Source organism: Rhineura floridana, chromosome 4, assembly GCF_030035675.1.
Source record: "Rhineura floridana isolate rRhiFlo1 chromosome 4, rRhiFlo1.hap2, whole genome shotgun sequence".
NCBI lineage: Eukaryota > Metazoa > Chordata > Lepidosauria > Squamata > Rhineuridae > Rhineura > Rhineura floridana.
The window spans coordinates 17,486,645-17,507,399 of NC_084483.1; the positions used below are offsets into that span (position 1 = coordinate 17,486,645).

Sequence of the window (20,755 nt, forward strand, 5' to 3'; positions counted from 1 at the left end):
CAGAATGCTATACACGCCAGTTTTCAGTTGAGTGTGAAGTGGATCACTTAGAGGCTTATATAAAACTAAAATATTTTGCCCATCAGATCCAGACCTTCTATCAAAATCAAAGAGGACAAAATCTTGCTAATGCCAGGTTAACTTTGTGCTATCTTTATCTATTCTCTATGTATTGATCTTTATTAGGATCTTTATTAGGAAATAGTCTTATAAGATTATTGTAAGAATGAACAAAATTGTGGAGCACTTTGTACATTAGGAAGTGTAGCAATATAACTAACTTGTTTTATTACATATTACATGGCTTGATGAGACCAAATTATGTTCTCTCTCCTGTTGGGAATCTGACCACTAGAAATAAAGGGCATTTGGAATTATGAGGCAGAGAACAGATCTTACTCCTTTTGTCCAGAAACAGAGCAAATGTCGGCAATAAAAATACTAAGCCTACACAGATACACTTGGAAGAAAGGGTTATTTTTGCTGAACTGTGAGCTTCCCCCCATCTTTGCTTCTCAGTTGCCACAGTATCTGGCTCCAGACTGAAACGATTGTCACCCTTCTCTTTAAAACTTTAGGCAGGCTACTTGCTTTGCATTTTCTGTTTTGTTTTGATGTGTGTTTTATTTTTAAAAGGGTTTCCATCTCTCTCTCTCTTTGTAAAAAATACACTTTCAAGTTGGTTCCAGTGATCAACAAAAAACTCACCAATTAGCACCATGCATGGCTCTGATTTGACGAGGGAGAGTTAGCTTTGTGACTGACAGAACGTTTAGTGGAATCAGTGCTGTGAAAACCCAGCCTCTCCTCTGGCAACTTCTCAAACTGAAAAAAAAAATGGTGCATCCTAAACCCAATCTGGATGAGAAGGCTAATGTGTGGCATGGATGCAGTAAATGTGTGTGTGGAAGGATGCTGTGTTTGAGAGAGTCTGTGTGCTGCTGCAGCTGTGGCCACTTACTCCACTTACTCCACAACTCTACCATCCTGTTTTTTCTCTGCTCCAGGTATATAAAGGAGAGGGGCTGCCTGAGGCAGCGCCTCAGTGTGCGCCCCAGCATCGCACTTGGAGTCGCCTTGAAGTTACCTTGGAGAAGACGACCATGGAAGATTCTTTGTTTTTACTGCTTCGTTGTTTTGTTTTTATTATTATTTTTTGCTGACTGTTACATTATGATGCAGGAATCACCTTATTTTGTAGTTAGTTACTGCAAATGTTATTTGTTATTTAATTCTGAGAACTGTTATTTAATTTTGAGAACTGTATTATTTTATTGATGTATTATTTTATTGAAGTATTATGTTCATGTTTTTTTGTAAGCCGCCTTGAGGGCCTTTGGGCCATAAGGCGGGGTATAAATTTAATAAATAAATAAATAATGCACTTCCAAATAGGCTTAGTGCTGAAGTTTCATGCATCCAGACACAATCAACTACAGCTATTGTAGTACAACTTGAAGCCTTCTGTGTTTGAACTTAGAGAACCAGATGATGTCACACTCAAATGTATCACTGAAAGAATAAAAGATCAACAGATAGTTTCTTACCACTGAGAGTTCATACTTGACATCTAATAGAATGCATTTGATTAAAACCATTTTTTAATAATGTTTTAACTGTAATGTCAAACAAAGTAGCAATACATCACTTATGGAAGACAAGTTGGTTGTGGGATTAAGAATATGTTGCAAGATATCGAGCAGGTGTTTCTGCATACAAATTCTTTCAACACAACATAAAAAAAACCTTCAGATGAACATCCCTTAATCTATTTGGACAGTTCACAAAGTACTCAACAAGATTGTTCTACAGCCATTACATCCCTGTAAACATCAACACAATAAAAATGCTGAAGATCTTGAAACAATAAGAACAATTAATTCATAGCTAAAAATAAAGTACATAAAATTACATATCATCATAGATTTCGGCTGTATAAAATTATTTAAAAGGCCACTTATAATTCTACATGCATAACATGTGAATATAATTGCAAACATTTATACACCTTTGCTACAAAATTGGAATTTAAGGAACTAAAGAAGAAGGTTAGAATTAGGGTCCTTTTCATCGTCATCATCAGTTTAATACACTTTGCATTATTTATCCAATAACAGCATGTTTATTTCTACACCATTCTCTTAAAATATATATTTTAACCAAAGAATAATATTGACTCTTCCAATAAACTTTGTTCTTATTTACATTCCAATATACCATTATACACAAAAGACTTCTGGACTGCAAGTTATCTTTACAAAGCCTTTCATAATACATAACAGCTTGAAGTATGCAACACTTTAAGCCAGAAAAAGTACCATCAATTGAATAATTAAGAACAAAAACTCAGGCCATAACCCTCTCCTAGATTATTTCACTGAAACCAACCACTGTATATGTATGTTATATGAGAAAAGAGCATGTTTAAGTTACCACTGGACCCATTGAAACGATGAAATAATGTAAAGCACATTCAGTTGCTTTTGTATTCCAAGGAGTTCTGAATCCTCTACCTTCCTAATGTGAAACAATAACATTTGCTACTACCACACAATTTTCCCTTGGAATTTCAGGGCATTATTGTCTTACAGACTAATCAAGTAACACATAAAAATGTTCTGTAACATTAAATAATCCGTACATTATCTTCATTTGCACAACTGGGAACAGAGTTTCTATTCCACTGGGAGACAAATTCTTATATACATTCAAACCAAGTAAGAATATAAAGCTACAGCAGCACTTGTTTCAAGTTAGGGTTCACGTGGTTGCAATAAGGAGAATAAAATGAGAATACAATCTTCAACATCTGTTAAAACACAAAGGAGCTTAATATACGTCATGGTTTCATGCTCAGCTCGCTGACCAGACAAGTAGTGGTTCAGCTTGCTGGGCTCTCCAGCCGGCAGACTCCTCCTTCAATTGCCACTGACTGCCCTGCCACAGCTCCAGGGGGAAGTCTTGAAATGTGGGTCTGTAGAGAAATGGGTGAGAATTGAAGAAACACAAGGTAGACAAAAAAAGGCACTGGATAATAAAAACAAAAACCAACACAGAATAAAGCCTTAGGTGCCAATGTAAGAGAATAAGTTTAACTGAAAAATAACATGTCCAAGATGGCATATAACTGTGGTTATGAATGACATATATAAGACCATTTATGGTTTAATACAAGGGGTTCCCAACTGCAGTTTTTTCAGGGGGTCTGTGGAAAGTCTGTAAAACTAAAACTGAAAATCATACAGCATCTAGCAGAGTGCTTTACAATCGCTACAAGCTGAAAAATAATTCAGGGGTTCACCAAGACCCTTAGCAATCTTCAAGTGGTTGGGGGTGGGGTGAAGTTTAGTAAATGCACTGGTTTAGTAAATGCTATAATACTCAACTGAATTTGTATTGGAAAAATATAATCTATTTTTAATATTACAGTGATATACAATCATTATAATGTACCATTACAGTGATACAATGTCTACAAACACACACTCCACTGGCATAGGTTTATTAAATATTCATTAATATGAGGAAAAAAAACGTGCGGTTTAAGAACCTACCTATAGCCAACAGATATTTCTGTCAAACTTTAAAAAGCAGGGAAATTGGGCAGCTATAGTGAATGCACCAGGGGAGCAGGAGACCTGATATTCTCTCTGAGATATTGTACTGCTCTACAAATTTGTCCAAATGTAAACACAATATGGGTTGATCTTTCACAGTCTAATCCACTTCCTGTGTAGAATTGGAATAATTTGGTAACGAAGTTTTTCAGGAGCAGTCGGATCACTGCCTCTTTCAGGGCGGCTGGAACACTTCCTCCTGCAATGATGCACTGACCACACCCTGGATCCACTCGGTCAAACTTGAATAAGCCAAGAAGGGCAAGGGTCTAGAGGACACGTTGCTGGCCGCATCATCACAAGCACCTTGTTTACGTCATCAGGCCGCATCAACTGAAACTGTTCCCAAGAAGTTGCAGCAGTTGTTGCACTGGACACATCATTGGGGACTACAGCAGAGGTGGATGGGGCATCAAGACTGCTACGGAGGAAAACAACTTTACCCTCAAACAATTCACAGTGGGCCTCCAAAGGGCCCAAGACTCCATTTCCTGGAGCTGATGTCAACAGATCCCTGACAATACGGAAAAGCTCCACTGGATGGCTACTTGAGGATGCGATGGAGGCACAGAAGTGGGCCTTTTTCGCCGCCCTCACTGCCACACAGTGGGCACAGTTATGATGCTTTACTCGTGCCCGATCAGCCTCACAGCACGAATTTCACCACTTGTGCTCTAGCCGTTGTCCAGCCTATTGCATTGCCCTTAGCTCACTGGTGTACCAAGGTGCAAACTGAGCTCCACAATGCTGGAAAGGGTGCTCGGGGGCAACTGGGTCAAAAGCCCGGCGCACCTCACTGTTCCACAGTGTGACAAGGACTTCAACAGGTTCACCTGCTCTATCTACTGGGAACTTCCCCAGGGCATTCAGGAATCCAGTGGATTCCATTAGTCTCCAGGGGCGGACCATCTTAATCTGTCCACCACCCTTGCAAGGATGGACTGGAGTTACAAGTCTAAACTTCACCAGGAAGTGGTCTGACCATGACAATGGGGTGACATCCACCCCCCATGTCCAGACCACTCATTCCTCCATCTGGAGAAAAAAACAAGTGTGCCCTGCCCTATGCATCAAGCCAGTGACAACTTGAGACAGCCCCATGGTTGTCATGGAGGCTATGAAGTCCCAAGCCGGAACACTAGAGGCAGCCTCAGCATGGACATTGAAATCATCCAGGACTATCATTCTGGGCTCCTCCAATACCACAACCAAGATGGCCTACACCAGCTCAGTCAGAGAAGCTGCCGGGCAGCAGGGTGGACAGTACACCAGCAGCAACCCTAGTTTCCTATCTCCTTGGCCTGACATCAGGTGCAGGCCCTCACAGTCAGCTCCAAGACAGAGTGGTTGCCTGGTGACAGAGATGGAAGTTCTGTAGACCACAGCAACTCCTCCCCCCCATCCCTGCATTCTGTGCTGGTGATGCACTGAGTATCCAGGTGGGCAAAGCTGGGCCAGATCAACTCCTCCCAGCTCACCCACCCAGGTCTCAGTAACACACACCAAATCAGCACCTTTACCCACAATCAAATCATGGATGAGTATGGTCTTATTGTGTACCGATCTGGCATTAAACAACAACATACACAGACCAGTGGGCACAGCAGATGCACAACAAGGAACCCATCCATGAGAGGAGTGGGAGCAAGAACAAGGCATAGACAGCATTGCCCTCATGTTCTATGGTAATTCACCATCCCCCCATGGCTATATTTCCCTCTACCCATGATCACTGAAATTGGGGTGGCATCACCCATGTCCCTCCTTACTAAGACTCCTCCTAAACACCTGATATAGACCCAACAAGAGCCCACCAACAAAACCTGAGCCAATTATCCCAATAGGCCTCTGCGAGAATTGGGAACAGTCAGACCCACTGAATATTTATCACACAGGGCACATCTACTCCCCCTCTGTCTCACACCCAGGGTGGGCCAGCCTTCTGCCCGTTACAAACTCCCACACTGAAGGCGTCTGGAAACTTTCTCCTATCATTCAGTTCACTGCACAGGCTCTCACCCTGCGTAGGAACTACACATGAGCCATACGCCCTCTCCACTACCAACCTCCCCCAGATTGGTTAGGAAAGAAAGAAAGCAATAGAAGAGGATAGCGCCGTCACCCTCAGGACTCCCTAAGGGACTCTCCAAGGGGCAACCCTGGCGGCAGCAGACCCCGCCAAGGGCAGTCAGGCTTTTTTGCTTCCTAACTCAACCAGGAGCTAATGCAAGAGGCTGCAAGATTAACTGCAGCCTCTCTCTGGAGCCAGGGTGAGGCAGGGGGTCCCAGTCCTTGCAGCACTTACCAGGGATGTCAGCTGTCTCAAAAGACAGCAACCCAGAGGAGCAAGCAGCAAGCACCCAGATGCTCAGAGACTCACTCCTAGGGCAGGTCTTCTTCAGTCCCTCTAGTGCTACAGCTGTTCAATGTCACCTTACTATACAATAATTGATTTTGAGTTTCAGTGCTTCAAAATAAAATATCATACAGAAGAAAATTACAATGTACCATTTGTAATTCAGTAATATGAAAGCATTGGTCAGGGTTCTGAGTACTTGCAAGGCACTGTATATCAAACTATCCACCTAACACCACTGTATGCAAGGAGTAGCCAATGTGATGCCTTCCAGATGTTGTTGGATTATAACACCCATTATTCCCTGATCATTGAGCATGCTGTCTGAGGCTGACAGAGTCCAACGTCTGGAGGACACCATCTAGGCTACTGCTTGTTTACAGTGGGGGTAGGTGGATTCTCCTAGTAATCTTCACAATCAAACTCTCTACTTTAAGGCTAGAAAGGAGTCTAGAGATGTCTCAACACAATGAAAAAAATCAGGAGAATATATTACTCAAATCCTGCAAAAATTACACCTTTTGTCAGTAGTAGTGTTCTGGCTTTCACTACACTAAAATGGGGCATTTAGAGAGGAAATTTGTGCATAGAAGACATCTACACATTTATGGTCTGTTGAGGGATAAATAGAAGGTCACTCCAACCAATCAGTGATACAAATTATATACCAGGGAAAAGGTCATAGAATAGATCTGGATGATTACTGTAACATAAGGCTTTTGCTGTACCTTGGAGAAAGGAAAGTCTGCAGAACTGGAGACAGATCTGTGCTGCTCTCAGCCCACCACATTCTTCTCCACAGATCCCTAGCTATCCACACAGCCATCTTCCAGCCAGGTTCACACAATGCCTGCCACATTTGCACTCTTAATGACAACATAATTATGTACTAAGCACTTTCTCTGTAGTAGTTAGACTAGGAGCTAGGTTCAAATCCCCATTCATCCATGAAGCTCAATGGATGACCTTGGGCCAGTCACACACACTTGCCCAGTAAGAATTAGGAAAGGGGGGGGGGAAGAGGATTATATATGAGCTTCTTGGAAAAAAGGAGGGATATAAATGAAATAAATGAAAAATATTATCTGTAACACTTCCATTTCTCTCTACATGGTTTCTTGGACATTCAAAACATTTATACACATCACAGGAAGAGATGTGTAGCAATATGCTTGGTGATATTTAAAAGGCTGACATTTCCTCCCTTGCCTCCTTCCCAAATACACAATGGAAACAGTTCATTTTCTTCAAGTGAAGAAGACATTTAGGTTACCTCTACAAACACCGTTATGTATTTTCTACTGTGCTTGTTACACCTTTATGACACTTTAAAAACCCAATGCTTTATGAACACTTCACTACATGACTGATGTTTTTGTACTTGGTGTTATGGACATTCCAGTACAGCACGGGTCACCAACACAGTATCTGCGCATACCATGGCTTCTAGGAAGGCCTTCATTGGTACTCCCAGACACTTGCGGCAAGAGGCCCAGCCTCTGAGCTTTCCTTTTAAAAAATGTTTCTAGTCCTCCTAGAATGAATATCATGAAGCAAAATGTGCAGGTACACTTCTAAGCAATATTGTGGTCCTAAAGAGTTGCTGCTACTGCTTCTCCTTCCCCTTTAGTGGACTTTTCCTACTTCTGTCTTATTTTATAGTGGTCCTTGGAATTTCCATAGTTTGCCCTTCCTTTTTCCTAGCAATCAGAATGCGTATTTCTTGTGGGTTGGTCTGCGATCAGGTACTCCTTAGAGTTTATTTTTTTGAAATACTACTGCACATTACTTGCAGGTGGATGTTAAAGTATCCCTTTCCGAAATGGGTAAATGTAAAATGCGAAAAATGCAGAGAGACTTAGGAATGCCTCCTACTGTGCAGGACCAAAAGCCAGACACTAACTAAGAATTCACTGTACAGGTAATTTACAGTATAATGGTTTACATGTCTAATAGGTTTTTGTGTTTAATAGGGCTTACTTCCATGTAAGCAGGGACAGGATGGCAACCAAGACTCTGGTTTAGGATTAGCATTGGGGGGAAACAGTTATTATGCCTTTAACAGGCATAAGTCAACAGGTTAAGCCTTTTCTATAGTATGGAAATATTATTATGGAAAAAGTGTTACCTGTTCACATTCTGACTGCAGAATGTGACTGAAAAAAACACGTTATTTCATGAGTGTCCATTGATTTATTTTGCATACAACATAAACCATATGCAAATTTTATGCAAATCAGCATCCTCTTTTGCTAGTCAGTCAGAGGGTTCAATCCTGTGGGGGTTTGAGGGGTGTGGGATCACCTTGTATTTTTCCTGGTACTGATGAATGTTCTGTTATTAAACAGCAACACTTCTGTGGTGTGTGTGTGATTTCCACAATCAGGCCTCAGCTGACTTCCCATCGTAAGCATGAGTCTGTCCAGTGGGGGAGGGGCAGGGAGAAGCCGCAATGACTGTACTTTCTCTAATTTTGTGTTAGGCCATGCCCCCTATGACAGCCATGTTGTGTTATGCCCCTCACTGCAGCCATCTTGTGATTGCCCACAGTACTCTCTCAAGATGATGCCCACTGGTCCAAAAAGTTGGTGACCCCTGCAGTAGAGGTACCAGCAGGCCACAACCTGGCAACCTGGTTATCCAATTTTCATCCTGCTACCATAGTAGGCTCATGATCTAAATGGTGGGAAGAGGTGGTGATGTTGTGAAAACTGTTCGTGCTTAATTTTATTAAACAACTAGAAAGAACTACAAAGAACAGTATTGAAATGAAAAATCCATTATGCTTCTTTACAGCTGCAATAAAATAAATCACGGATATGTAGCAAGACAGTTGGGATCATTTTACCAGAGTAAATGGGTCACAAAGCTCATTGAAATCAAAGATGCACATAAGCGTCTCCAAAATGGAGATCTGAAGCTTTTAATTTTTAGACAATGATGTTTGTTATATATAAATACTGGCTCATTATTGACAGCATAAATACATTTTCAGACAATATGGAAAATAAGCTATAAGAAATGGAGCACTGCATAAACATATTACACAATAGTATATGCACATTTCAGCAGTCTAGTTGCCATTTGGCAGAAATGTGAACACCACATTCTACACATTTTCTTACAGTTGTTTACTACACAAAGATGCTGGGTTTCAGAAAAATATTTAGAGCATAAGAACAAAACATTCCTGCATAAACTAATGCCAGTACATTGCTTAGAGTTGGCATAGTGTCATCAAAAGAGAATCCAGAATAGAACAGGCGTATACTTTCTTTTAATTTAGAGATGAAAAATGTAGCCACACTGATGTATTTCACAAACACACATATAAATACCAGAAAATAATAAGGATGGAAAACTAAAAATGAACACACACCCTTGCATTTTAAGAAGTTTAGCAAGGGAAATGAATATATAAACTTGAAGGTTTATATTTGAAAAAGCTTAAGCCATCACAATATTAACTATCATGCAAATGATTATTTTGCCCAGTTTAAATTATCAGAGATAAGCGGGAATGTGGGTTGTGTCCCACCAAGTTGTCCCATTTGCACAAGGACTTCCGCTCGCACAATGGAACTTCCTTCCCCTCTCCTCCTCCACACCCTCCCAACCTGTTCTGGGTTTCCTCCCAACCCTTTGGAGGAGATTGGGGGGTGGGGGGATGAGAGGGAGGGGATGTTCCATTGCTCAAGTAGAAGTACTTGTGCGAACAGGGTGATTTCACTGGATACAACTCTATGTTGATATAAAAAGATTTATGACTCATAATTACCATTCTGTAGCCTAAAGTGAGAATATAAAACTAATAAGAAATCCTCAAGATCAGTCCTCAAGACCTGTTTATTTATTTATTACATTTGTATACCGCCCCATAGCCGAAGCTCTCTGGGCAGTTTACAACAATAAAAAACATTAAAAACAAATATACAAATTTAAAAACACTTTAAAAAATACAGTTTAAAAACACATGCTGAAACGCCTGGGAAAGTCTTGACCTGGCACCGAAAAGATAACAGTGATGGCGCCAGGCACACCTGTTATGCTTCTGAGAAATTTCCCATTTCTACAACCATTTAAAATAATGAAATATGTTATGTTATCCACAATGACACAAGTGTCAGAGCTACAATCTAACAAGAATTGCTAAAGCTCACACAAAAAAGTATTACATAGAGGCCTAGGAGCTGCATATACTCAGGATGTGCTTTTTTGCCTAGTTTCCCCCCAAAAGAGAATTAAAACAAAGTACTCATAAGAATGTTAGAATGCTCTGCTGGATCAGGCCAGTGGTGCATCTACCCCAGCTTCCTACTCTGCCAGTATCCAGCAAAATGCCTACGGAAAACCGAAAACGCACAACCAGAGCACAACAGCCCTCTCCCCATTTGTGAAGACAGAGAAAGATTCAGAAACCAAAGAAAGAGATGTATTGAATGCAGTACCAATGCAGGCATGCTCAGAGAGCCTGAAGAATGCCCACCCTTCCCCCTTTTAACCCCTGTGTAGATGTACAGAGGCTTCAGGCCCCCAATACATGACTGGCATCAAAGGAAGAGGAGGGAGCCAATGTCTCCTTTCTTCCCCCGGGAGGTGATCCAAAGCTTCACTCTGAAAATTGGCAATTGCAGTCTGCTGAGAGGTAACAAAACAGTACTGGAGCCCTGCACAGGGAAGGTCCTTGATGGATGTGGGAATTTCCTCCACGTCTGCCTTCTGCACTCATACTGCAGCTGCTCTTTCCCTGGAAACCTCTCTGCTGTCTATAGTCTCAAATATTTCTCCTGAGGGTACAAAATCCCTTAGGAGGGGGCAGGGTCACACAGGCATCCATTGCAAACAGAGTGGCAAACACATATTTCTTTATATGTTTTCTACCATTATTAGAAAATAGAAAAAAATTGCACATTTAGCAGTGTAATGTTGAAGTAAAGCCTAGGGAAGATTCAGGCTTCATGGCACAAATTCAAAGTAAAAGGAACAGGTTTAAAATTTGCAGTTGAATTTGTGGTGCCTTCACTGACTCACTCAGCATTCAAAAATTAGACTTCATACTAGACTCCTTTCAAACATAAATCCTCTTAGACTAGATTATATTCTAACCTTGGCTGTGTAAAAAATGTCAGATCCCTAACATCTCTGGAGAACAAACATTTGCAAATAAAGTTATCTGCATACCAGGTGTTAGATGTTATCATGTCAAAAACTGTCTTTTGCTCTACAACATAACAAAATTATTGTCTCTTTCCAAAACACATGCTCTGCATATTGGGGTGGGAGGACACACCCAACTCTAGGCTTCTTATGTTTTTAGATTTTAAACAAGCGCCAAGGTGTTTTATGGGGAGGGAGAAGGAAAGGGGCATGGAAGACAAATATTTTGGAAAACTGAATATTACAATCCAAAGAAGAATATTAGACATGATCATCATATACGTACTAATACTAATTTGAGTCTTCTCATACTCTGGCTTATGTAGACAAAACCACACCAGCCACATACATGAAAAAGGTATTGGCAGACTTGGGGTAACCACAAGGTATGCAGATGTGCAAAAAATCCTAAATGGGTGAATTCCTCTCCCCTGTCCCCAGCCCCGTAATAACTTAATGACATAGAATGCTGTGTTAGAAGGAAAAATACCTGATAACTGTGTGGGAGGGAGGAATAGAGTGGAGTAGCTGAAAAAGAAAACGATGGACATATTGAATTTCTCCATTGATGTTGGTGGGGAACTCCCCCTCATCTCTCAAGACTTTTTTTTTTAAAAAAAGGCAGTGTGACCTAGGAAATAATTATATATCTATATATAGGTATATACCATTTATATTTATATAAAAATAGAATCAGTCTCACTGACAAGCTTTTTTTTTTAAAAAAAAAGATCTAGAAATGGTAGACAGCGTTTTCCAGATACATCAATGGGGAAATTAAATAATTTAATATTGCTGAGTTTAGGCAAAATTAAGGCCACCCCCCCAAAAAAAGCCCCTCTTGAAATCTGAGTAAAACAAAATTAAGAGGAACCCTGCCTGCCAAAACAGCCCTATGAAGTCTAAGCATATTCAGCGGTCACAGAATTTTATTTGGGGGGCGGCATGGGGAGTGAAGGAAAACTGGTGTGAGGGGGAGGAATAGAATGGGAGAGGAGTTGCTAGAAATCTGAACAGTCCTTCCTGCAAGAAGTTTGCAACAAGACCCCACTTGTATATCCTTAAAATGTCTTTTCAGAAATCTCTCATCTCTTCAAACAAGAGAGCTTCAGCACACACAAAGGGTACAGTCCTAAGCATACACGCTTGGAAATAAGCACCACTGCAATGAACCTACAAACATGGGTAGGAGCAGACTGAAAGCGTTAAAGCTTTGATGAAGCTGAGCTAGGTCCACTACAAAATGCACAAAAGTAGGGTGTTTATTACATTTCTACTATTGGCAACCATGTAGTGCATTTAACACAAAGAACAAGAGCCCACCCCACAATAATAAGCACTTGCATTCCTACCACCCATGCATGAACCCACAGTGAAACTGCACCATGAATGCCTCCCTCAGGCACTCAAAGTCTCTCTATAATCTCCAAGAAGATATGAATCAGACTTCTTCTACATGCCTATTTCAATGCTGTCTTCAAAGAAACACAGCGCTAATTTTAGGAAGCATCACACTGAAGGGCAGAAATGGCACGAAAGAGAGCCGTACTGAATTGTGGCCCAAAATAACATTTCCACAGGCAAATAGGTTGTTTCCTCCTAACCAACCATTTCCCATCTTCCTCCTCAAAAGTGTATTTTAAGACACAACTAAATACGGTTGATGGAAAAGAGAGCAGTTACAAGCTCAGGGAGCTAGTATTTTTTAACCCAAACCCTGATCATAAGCCAGTTATGGCCAGCCAGTTCTTGCTGTCTACTTCTATTAAGCCTACCCAGAAATCAACAACTGCCACTGGACAAACAAGGTCCAATGTTTCTATTGTTAGGTGCTGAGTCAAAGGAAAAGACAGCAGGCCTATGGAAATACACCTCACAGGGGGAAATGCTTTTCTTGAAGGCAAGCCTCCAGATAAAAGGGGGAAATTCATCAACAAGATCTTGTAGCACAATTTGTTGCTTGTTTTAGCATAAACAAAAGTAACTAGACATTCTTTCAGACGTGTGGCAGCTAACGTCAGAGGGCATGTATGTTAAACAAGTTACATACTGAAGAGAAAAATGTTTTAGCAAATCCCAGTTATTATTTTAAGGACAGGTATCCTGGCAAAACAGATGCAAGAAGATGATAAGGGACACTAAAAAAGAATTTGAGGAGAACATTGCTAACAACATAAAAACGAACAAAAAAAATTATGTAAATACATTCAAAGCAGGAGACCGTCTAGGGAGGTGATTGGACCCTTAGATGATAAGGGAGTCCAATGCGTACTAAAGCAGGATGAGGAGACTGCAGAGAAGCTGAATGAATTTTTTGCATCTCCCTTCACAGTAGAGGACATAGGGCAGATCCCTGTGCCTGAACTAACATTTGCAGGAAGCGAGTTAGAGGAACTGAGACAAATAGAGGTGACGAGAGATGAAATTCTAGGCTTGACAGACAAAATAAAAACTGACAAATCGCTTCATTTGGATGGTATCCACCTGAGAGTTGTCAAAGAAATGTGAAATTGCTTATCTTCTAACAAAAATATGTACATTGTCCCTCAGATCTGCCTCCATACTTGAGGACTGGAAAGTGGCCAATGTAATGCCAATCTTTAAAAAGGGATCCGGGGGGATTCGGGAAATTGCAGGCCAGTTAGCTTAACGTCTGTCCCAGGAAAACTGGGAGAAACTATTATTAAAGACAAGTTAACCAGCCATATAGAAGAACAAGTCTTGCTGAAGCACAGCCAGCATGGCTTCTGAAAAGGAAAGTCTTGTCTCACTAATCTATTAGAATTCTTTGAGTGTGTTAACAAGCATATAGATGGAGGTGATCCAGTGGACATGGTGTACTTAGACTTTCAAAAAGCTTTTGGCGAGGTACCTCACCAAAGACTATTGAGTAAGCTTAGCAGTCATGGAATAAAAGGAGAGGTCCTCTTGTGGATCAAGAATTGGTTAAGAAGCATGAAGCAGAGAGTAGGAATAAATGGACAGTACTCCCAGCTGATGCTAAACTCTTTCCTAGTACCTGTTGGTTACAGGTGAAAATGGCATTTTAAAAATAATTGCTGAGCATATTTTCAGTACTCTTTATGGCATTTTCACTGGACTTGACCATAATTTTATAGATGCTTCTTTGAAAAATAAAGGCAGAGTGTAAGTTTTAAACAAAATGAAGTATATTTCATTTATACTGTTTCATGATGGCAATTATTCTGCTATTTGATCTGTAACAAAAGAGATGAACCTTCATCTATCTGCACATCATAAAGTGTTGTCCAGATACTCAGCTGCTAAATATAAGCACAAGAGAAGTTTTAAAATTATACATATTTTAAAAATATTTTAAATATTTTTAAAAAATATTTTAAATTTTAAAATATTTTAAATTTTAAAAAATAATTAAATAAATAGCCAGATTCCATCAATGGATGTGACCAACACAGTACATTTGCAGAGCCATGAGTTAAAGATGACTGAGAACGAAATCTCCTCCAGTCCTAGACTTTTCAGAATAGACTTAAATGCTCATTGCTGATGAAAGAGTAAAACAAATATTTAAGTTGGTACACTTTAAAGAAGGAGAAAACATATACCTGCTATCTTCTTTGTCCTACTTGATTTTTTGCAGAGTAGGGATTGTATAAATGGGCACTAGGTTCTTTTTCTTTCCCCAAGAATGCAGTGTTTGTCTGCTTTGTTTTATTATTTACTTGCCATCTTTAAGTTAGGCTGTCAGCACACTAGTCAACTATAGCAAAGCATTTCCACTGGCCACACCTGGAGGGAAAATGGGTTGATCTGCAGATCAGTTGTGAAATCTCTTTAAAGTGATTGTTAACAACACTCTCAAGCTGAGGTTTTCTTATCAGTTTTATAGTAACAAGGGGTATGACTAGCTGTATGTGTCCCCATTTTCAGAAAAGAGAGGTGGAGACGCACTGGAACCGGCAGAACAGTAAGTGTGTCTCTACCCTTACTCTCAACTTCCAAGAACACAGAATTCCACCTTTCACAACAGCAGTTGATTTCTTTAGCATTAGCAGTGAGCAGTCATGGCATTTGTGGTTACTTTCTGGAAAACATTTGCAGCCATAGACTCAAAAGAAAGAGAACGGGAGAATGATTAACTCTCCTAAAGGAAGGTCACAAAGATCATTTAAAGAGTGAACCAAGAAGAGCAGCTGTGTCTGTCAGCCCAATCAAGATTGCCAGCTAATTTTCCAGCATTATGAAAACAATGCACACCAGATGTTCAACAAAGGTTCTGCAAGTCGAAAAAGATCTCTGGGCATACTGAACTATTAGCCTTGTCTCATAGGTCACATCAGGCCACATAGAACACAAGTACTACATAACCCTTTGGATTATATTACTTCTCATCTAACATTTAACTTGCCTAGCAACAGAATATTAGTAGCACTCCTCTCTTCCAACATACTGACTCCATGGGAATGGGGGATAAGTCGTTTTTCTTGACGTAAAGACATTTGGATATAGTAAACTGGATACTAAGAGGTACCATAAGGAGCAAGGGTACAGAGTGCAAGCTAGAGGATTGCTGTTATCTGCTTTTTCTGGATTTAAGCCGAATGGCACAACACAAACCCAGAATACCAAGACATCTAAATGGCAGATGTCTGGATAAGGAATGTTTTTATTGTATTTTTTTTCACAATTCTATTGAGATGTTCACATATGACTAAATGAGTTAATCAGCAACTGAACTGTCCTAGCCTGAATTGCAATATGACTATTAAAATAAAAGCTTGCAACTCCACTGTCTCTTTAATCACACTCTCCCCAAAAAAATATCTGATAACAATAAGGAACACTTGCCATAATTGCCTTGTTTTTATCTTGGTCATTCAGTGGACAAGTTTATTCTACCACAGCTTTCTTAGAGCCAGGATTCACTTTCCCTCCACTGAAACCCCTTGACCTCACTTTCACCTCATTTGAACATCTACTGTTGATTAATTCCTTCACTCTGATCCATAAAGTATTTAGTGGTCAAAGTTCTGGGCACAACTTTCAACTTGACCAAATAGCAAATAGCAACACCAAAAGGAAATGCTCTTCTCAAAACTTTTTTGGTGGAATTGCTGAAGAACACTATTCTTTCTCTATTGTTTATTGTAGCTATTTCAGGTATACTACACCAGGAAAAAAAGCCCTCGAGACATCATGGCCAAACATGGTTTGGTAACTGGGAGCACCCCATGGGCTATGGTACAAGCAAACTAGAAAGGGAGGAAGGGGTGCCTGAGTACACTGCACACCTGCAATCAGCAAATAATGGCTTGGCCATGAGATCCAAAGTGGACCTAGGTTAGAGATGGACATGGGCAGTCCGATTCCAAATTCAACCATGAAATGTACTACACTTCAGGCACTCTTATTTTTGTTTTAATAGGAGAAAAGGGTAGGGAAGAAGTCTTAGTGATTAAAAAAAACCAGGGGTTACAATAAATATTGACAAGCTAAATATTCTTTGCTACTTACCTTAGCTTTGCCATCCTGTGCTGACATATATCCAACACACATGCTCTCTGTCGTATGACTCCACAGGAACTCTACTGCGGATTTAAACACAACAATAATACTTTATTTATAACTCTGAATGTAAAAGGGCCAAAGTTTGGGAATCAGAGATTAGTAGCAGGAGTTCCAAGTCTACACTGGAGTTGTGAACCAATGATTTCCCCCGTCTACCCGCCAAGCTTTTAAGCAAAAGTAGAGAACGCCCAACTACTCGCAAGAATCCATACTTGTGGGAATCCCTGGCCTACAAGTGGGCACTCAGAACTCCACTTTTCTCTTGATGCACCGCCTCTCCCTGAGAGAGCGCTCCAGACCTGCCTCCCCCTCTGAATCCTCCCATTCTGTCAGTACAGGTTGTGCTTCTGAGCCCTCCTTGTCCTCCATGGGGAAGAAGCAGCCCCTGGGTCTCCTGCCTTGTCAGTAGTTCTGGGGACAGCTTTAAGAAGAGGATTCTGCTGCATGTCCCCTTCCTCCCATTCAGAGTCCTCGACCCCAAATACCTTGTACTCCTGGTATGAATCAGGGTGTTCAGAGGGAACCATGCCAGTCTTATAGAGCTGTCACAACATTGCATTCCTCAGCATAAACCTGAGGCCAGTATTATACTACCAAAAAATGATAGTGCTTTGGGGACTACTAAATTCTCCAGTAAAACCAGGTCAAGTCCAAAGCCCCATGGTCAAAGTCTTCAACATTAAAGGTCCTCAGGTATCTAAGGATTTCAGTAAAGTATTGGCAAGTACAAAACAATCCGAGCTTTCAAAGGGAAAAATAGCCATGGCAGCAGTTGAATGCTCCATTGTGACAGCAAGGGCAATTTGTACCCATGAACAAGCCCATGTAAACTGCCATTCTACTTATTTTTTCATTTAAAAGTATATCTGCAGAAACAGATCCTCTTCCAGTCCACTTTCTGCAAGTTTTTTTCCAACTAATTTTTTGGTATAAGGGCTTCCAAAGCACAGATATTTGCAGAACAATTAATAAGTAAACTTATTTGCATTGAACTTGATTTAAGGGAACCCGGTTTGTCTTCAGAGATGGAGTCATGCTCGCTGATGGCAAGTGAAATCGATCTAAACTAGAGGCAGATAGCTAGGATTATCCATGCCTCCCCTTAAGTAGTTCCTAAACTTCAATACGTGGAACCTAATCACCTACTATCCCATATTCAATCTCCCCCTTTTAGCTTATTTTAGAACTGTCATTATTTTTGTTGCAAATTTAAAACAGTCTAAGCAGAAGCTTTAAGTGAATGGAAGGGGGAGAGAAGAGGCAATTTTCACTGATTCCCCCTTCAGTCCCCTGCACACATACACCAGCCACAATCTGCTCCAGGGGCTTGGGGAATCCTGTGAAACAGTCAGGAAGATGGCACTGAGGGGGCAGGGCTGCAGAAGAAAAGTGGAATTGGCAAAAATGGCTTCCATTCATGGAAACCTCTAGTGGAATAAAGAGCCTTCCTTGGGTGAAGGAACAAAACTGGATACAACCCATAGTAAATTCTGTTTTGCAACAGTTTTTCGGGCTATAATTGACTGATCTGAGTTTTAAATCTTGGTTGCCTGCCTTTAATTATTTTATGCTCTCAGAACCTGTAATTTATTTAATGTATCTAAATTAAAGAACTTTGAAATGACCTATTCATGCAGGGCTTTCTTCACACTCTCACCTAGTAGAGATGACTTATCCTGCGGAGAGTTGGGCTCTACAGAACACCTACAACATCGAAGAACTATCACACCTCCAAGAACACCATCCTCATTGGCTAAAAAAGGTGAACCTGAATAGAAATAGGGGGGTGGGGGTGGAGAGAGAACCATGAAAAATTAATACACAAACTGATTTTTTAAAAGTCTACTGCAATCTCTTTTTGAAGTGGATATTGGTTGTCCTCATTCCAAAGGCAATTACCAGAGTTACCAATAGATAAACCTTGATACAACGTGACAATATTGACTTATGTCTTCAGCCAATTTGATGTAAAGGTGAAGTATTCCTTATTTTTGTCATATAAGTAGAAGCACACGGACCTAAAATAAAATTATTGCTTTTCTTCTCTAACACACGTCTGCAAAACTACTCGAAGACAATGGGTTGTATTCAATACTCCTGAGAGTAGTCCCATTGAAGTTAATAGGCATGACTAACTTAGGTTCATTAATTTAATGGATGTACTCTGAGCAGGACTTAGTTGAATAGAACCCAAATAATTTGGTATCTTTTTTGTACATTCTTTGAATAACTTGCTAGTTTACTTACAATAAAAGAATATTCTGAATTATGTGATATGTTTTGCAACTTTGGGTAAATTGCAGGTGTAAGCCACACAGCAGCCCAATTCTGCCTTATCTAAAAGCAACTTGTGCTAACCTTTTCAAGGGCTGCTGTGATTTAGGGTCTCACGAAAGTAAAAACATTACAGTGCCTGTGAATTGTTCAGTAGAAGTATAGCACAGCATAACAATACAGATACTGGAAACAGATGCGGGAATTTGGCTAACATATACTCAGGGGTTTAAAATTTTTAAAAGCCTGAGGGCCCTCAAAGACCTACAAGAGCATCCCATACTCCCTTCTTCCCAAATCCAAATAAACTTTATTGCAGAGCCGTAGGCCATCGCAAATACAGCACAGCCCACATTAAAATAGTTAAAACCAATACTAAAAGGGCATTTAACAGAGTTATCACAGGGCATTTTAGTCATAACCCATTAATACAATCATTAGTAAAATCATTATAAAATGAGCAAACAGCTCAGCGAAGCGTACAAAATTTATCAAATCAAGGGCTTATACAAGAGCATCCCACACTCCCTTCTTCCCAGAAGGGATTGCTGGGGATGGAAAAAGTGCAGTGGTAGTGATGGTAGTGGTAGGACAGTGCATGTGGCCTCCATCCTGAGTACAGCACAGGAATGGGGGTTGAAGCCTGTTCCACATGCTGGATCAACAGCCCCAACACAGAGTACTAGAGCACTGTAGCAGTTTAGGGGGAGGAGCCTCAGGGGCAGCCATTCAGCAAGCTCCCAACCTGAGCAGTACAACTGGGGAAATCGTGTGTCGGTGCCCCTTATCACACCGTGTAGGAGATATCCTGTTTCCCGTGCATGTGTCTGGGGGTGGGGCAGGGCACGGCAATCCAGGGGAACAGCTCATTTTCTTTATTGAATCTGCGCAGGGAAATTGCCCCACACCCTCACTTTCATCATTGCTTTTAGCAGCTTCTAACATTCTATTCCTATTGGAGTGCCTTGTTCTTCATGCACCCTTATCAGAACTTTTCTTGGGTTTGTTCTATTTTTTTATCCAAGTAATACTTTTCTGCATACCTGCTGGTCAACATAGGGCTATTAAGTTTCCTGTTAGAGGAAATGATTAAGAAGTACAATTTATGTTTGGCCAGGAGTGCCAGGCACATGCCGTTACCTTCCCCAAGAGACCCCCGTGTGCCTCTTATATGTAGATCCAACCATCCCACTCCTCTCTCAGGCTGTGCAGTGCAGTGCAGCTTACTTGTTACACACTGACGGTTACAGCTTGGTTGTGTGCCAGTGTACTCTGCACCATATGCGATGGGGGGGTGTCCAATTAAGCTCTACAGCAGGGTAGGTAACCTTTTCCAGCCTGCGGGCCTGAGCAACCTTCTAGGGGCTGTGTTCAAGGACATATCACAGTCAAGCAAAAGCACATGGAGAGAATGGATCAGGGCTGTTGATAGGTGTGGCCCATATAGCTACAGCAGGTGTGGGCAGCTTTTGGCTCTCCAGATGTTAATGAACTACAACTCCCATCAGCCCCAACAAGCATGGCCAATGGCCAGGGATGCTGGGAGTTGTAGTTCAGCAACATCTAGAGGGCCAAATGTTCCTCCCACCCCCCACCTCCAGGCCTAGCCCTAGAGGAGCCATCCCACACTGGCAGAGGAATGGATCACGCACTCTTCAAAGCATTTTGAAGCATTATTTTTAAAGAAGAACAAGCACGCAACGACTAAAGTGACATTTCATTTGAAGTTAAACAGTGGATCATAAAATATTGAGCCTTCTAGAGTTACAGTACCCACTACTAAAGAAAGCTGGCCAAAGTT

The 20,755-nt window shown here is 40.9% G+C and overlaps 1 protein-coding gene across 9 annotated transcripts in view; it reads right to left on the reverse strand.

The window, feature by feature from the left end:
* Window positions 1-1,583: 1,583 nt before the first annotated feature.
* The window catches only part of TASP1 (taspase 1), a 126,283-nt gene continuing 107,111 nt past the window's right edge, over window positions 1,584-20,755 (reverse strand). For all 9 annotated transcript variants that reach the window (XM_061622577.1, XM_061622571.1, XM_061622575.1 and 6 more), the window contains 3 exons: window positions 18,338-18,448; window positions 16,627-16,700; window positions 1,584-2,974 (listed from right to left, as the gene is read on the reverse strand). In XM_061622577.1, coding sequence (XP_061478561.1) covers window positions 2,882-2,974; window positions 16,627-16,700; window positions 18,338-18,448 — 278 coding nt within the window. In that variant the 3' untranslated portion in view covers window positions 1,584-2,881. The remainder of the gene's footprint in view (window positions 2,975-16,626; window positions 16,701-18,337; window positions 18,449-20,755) is intronic.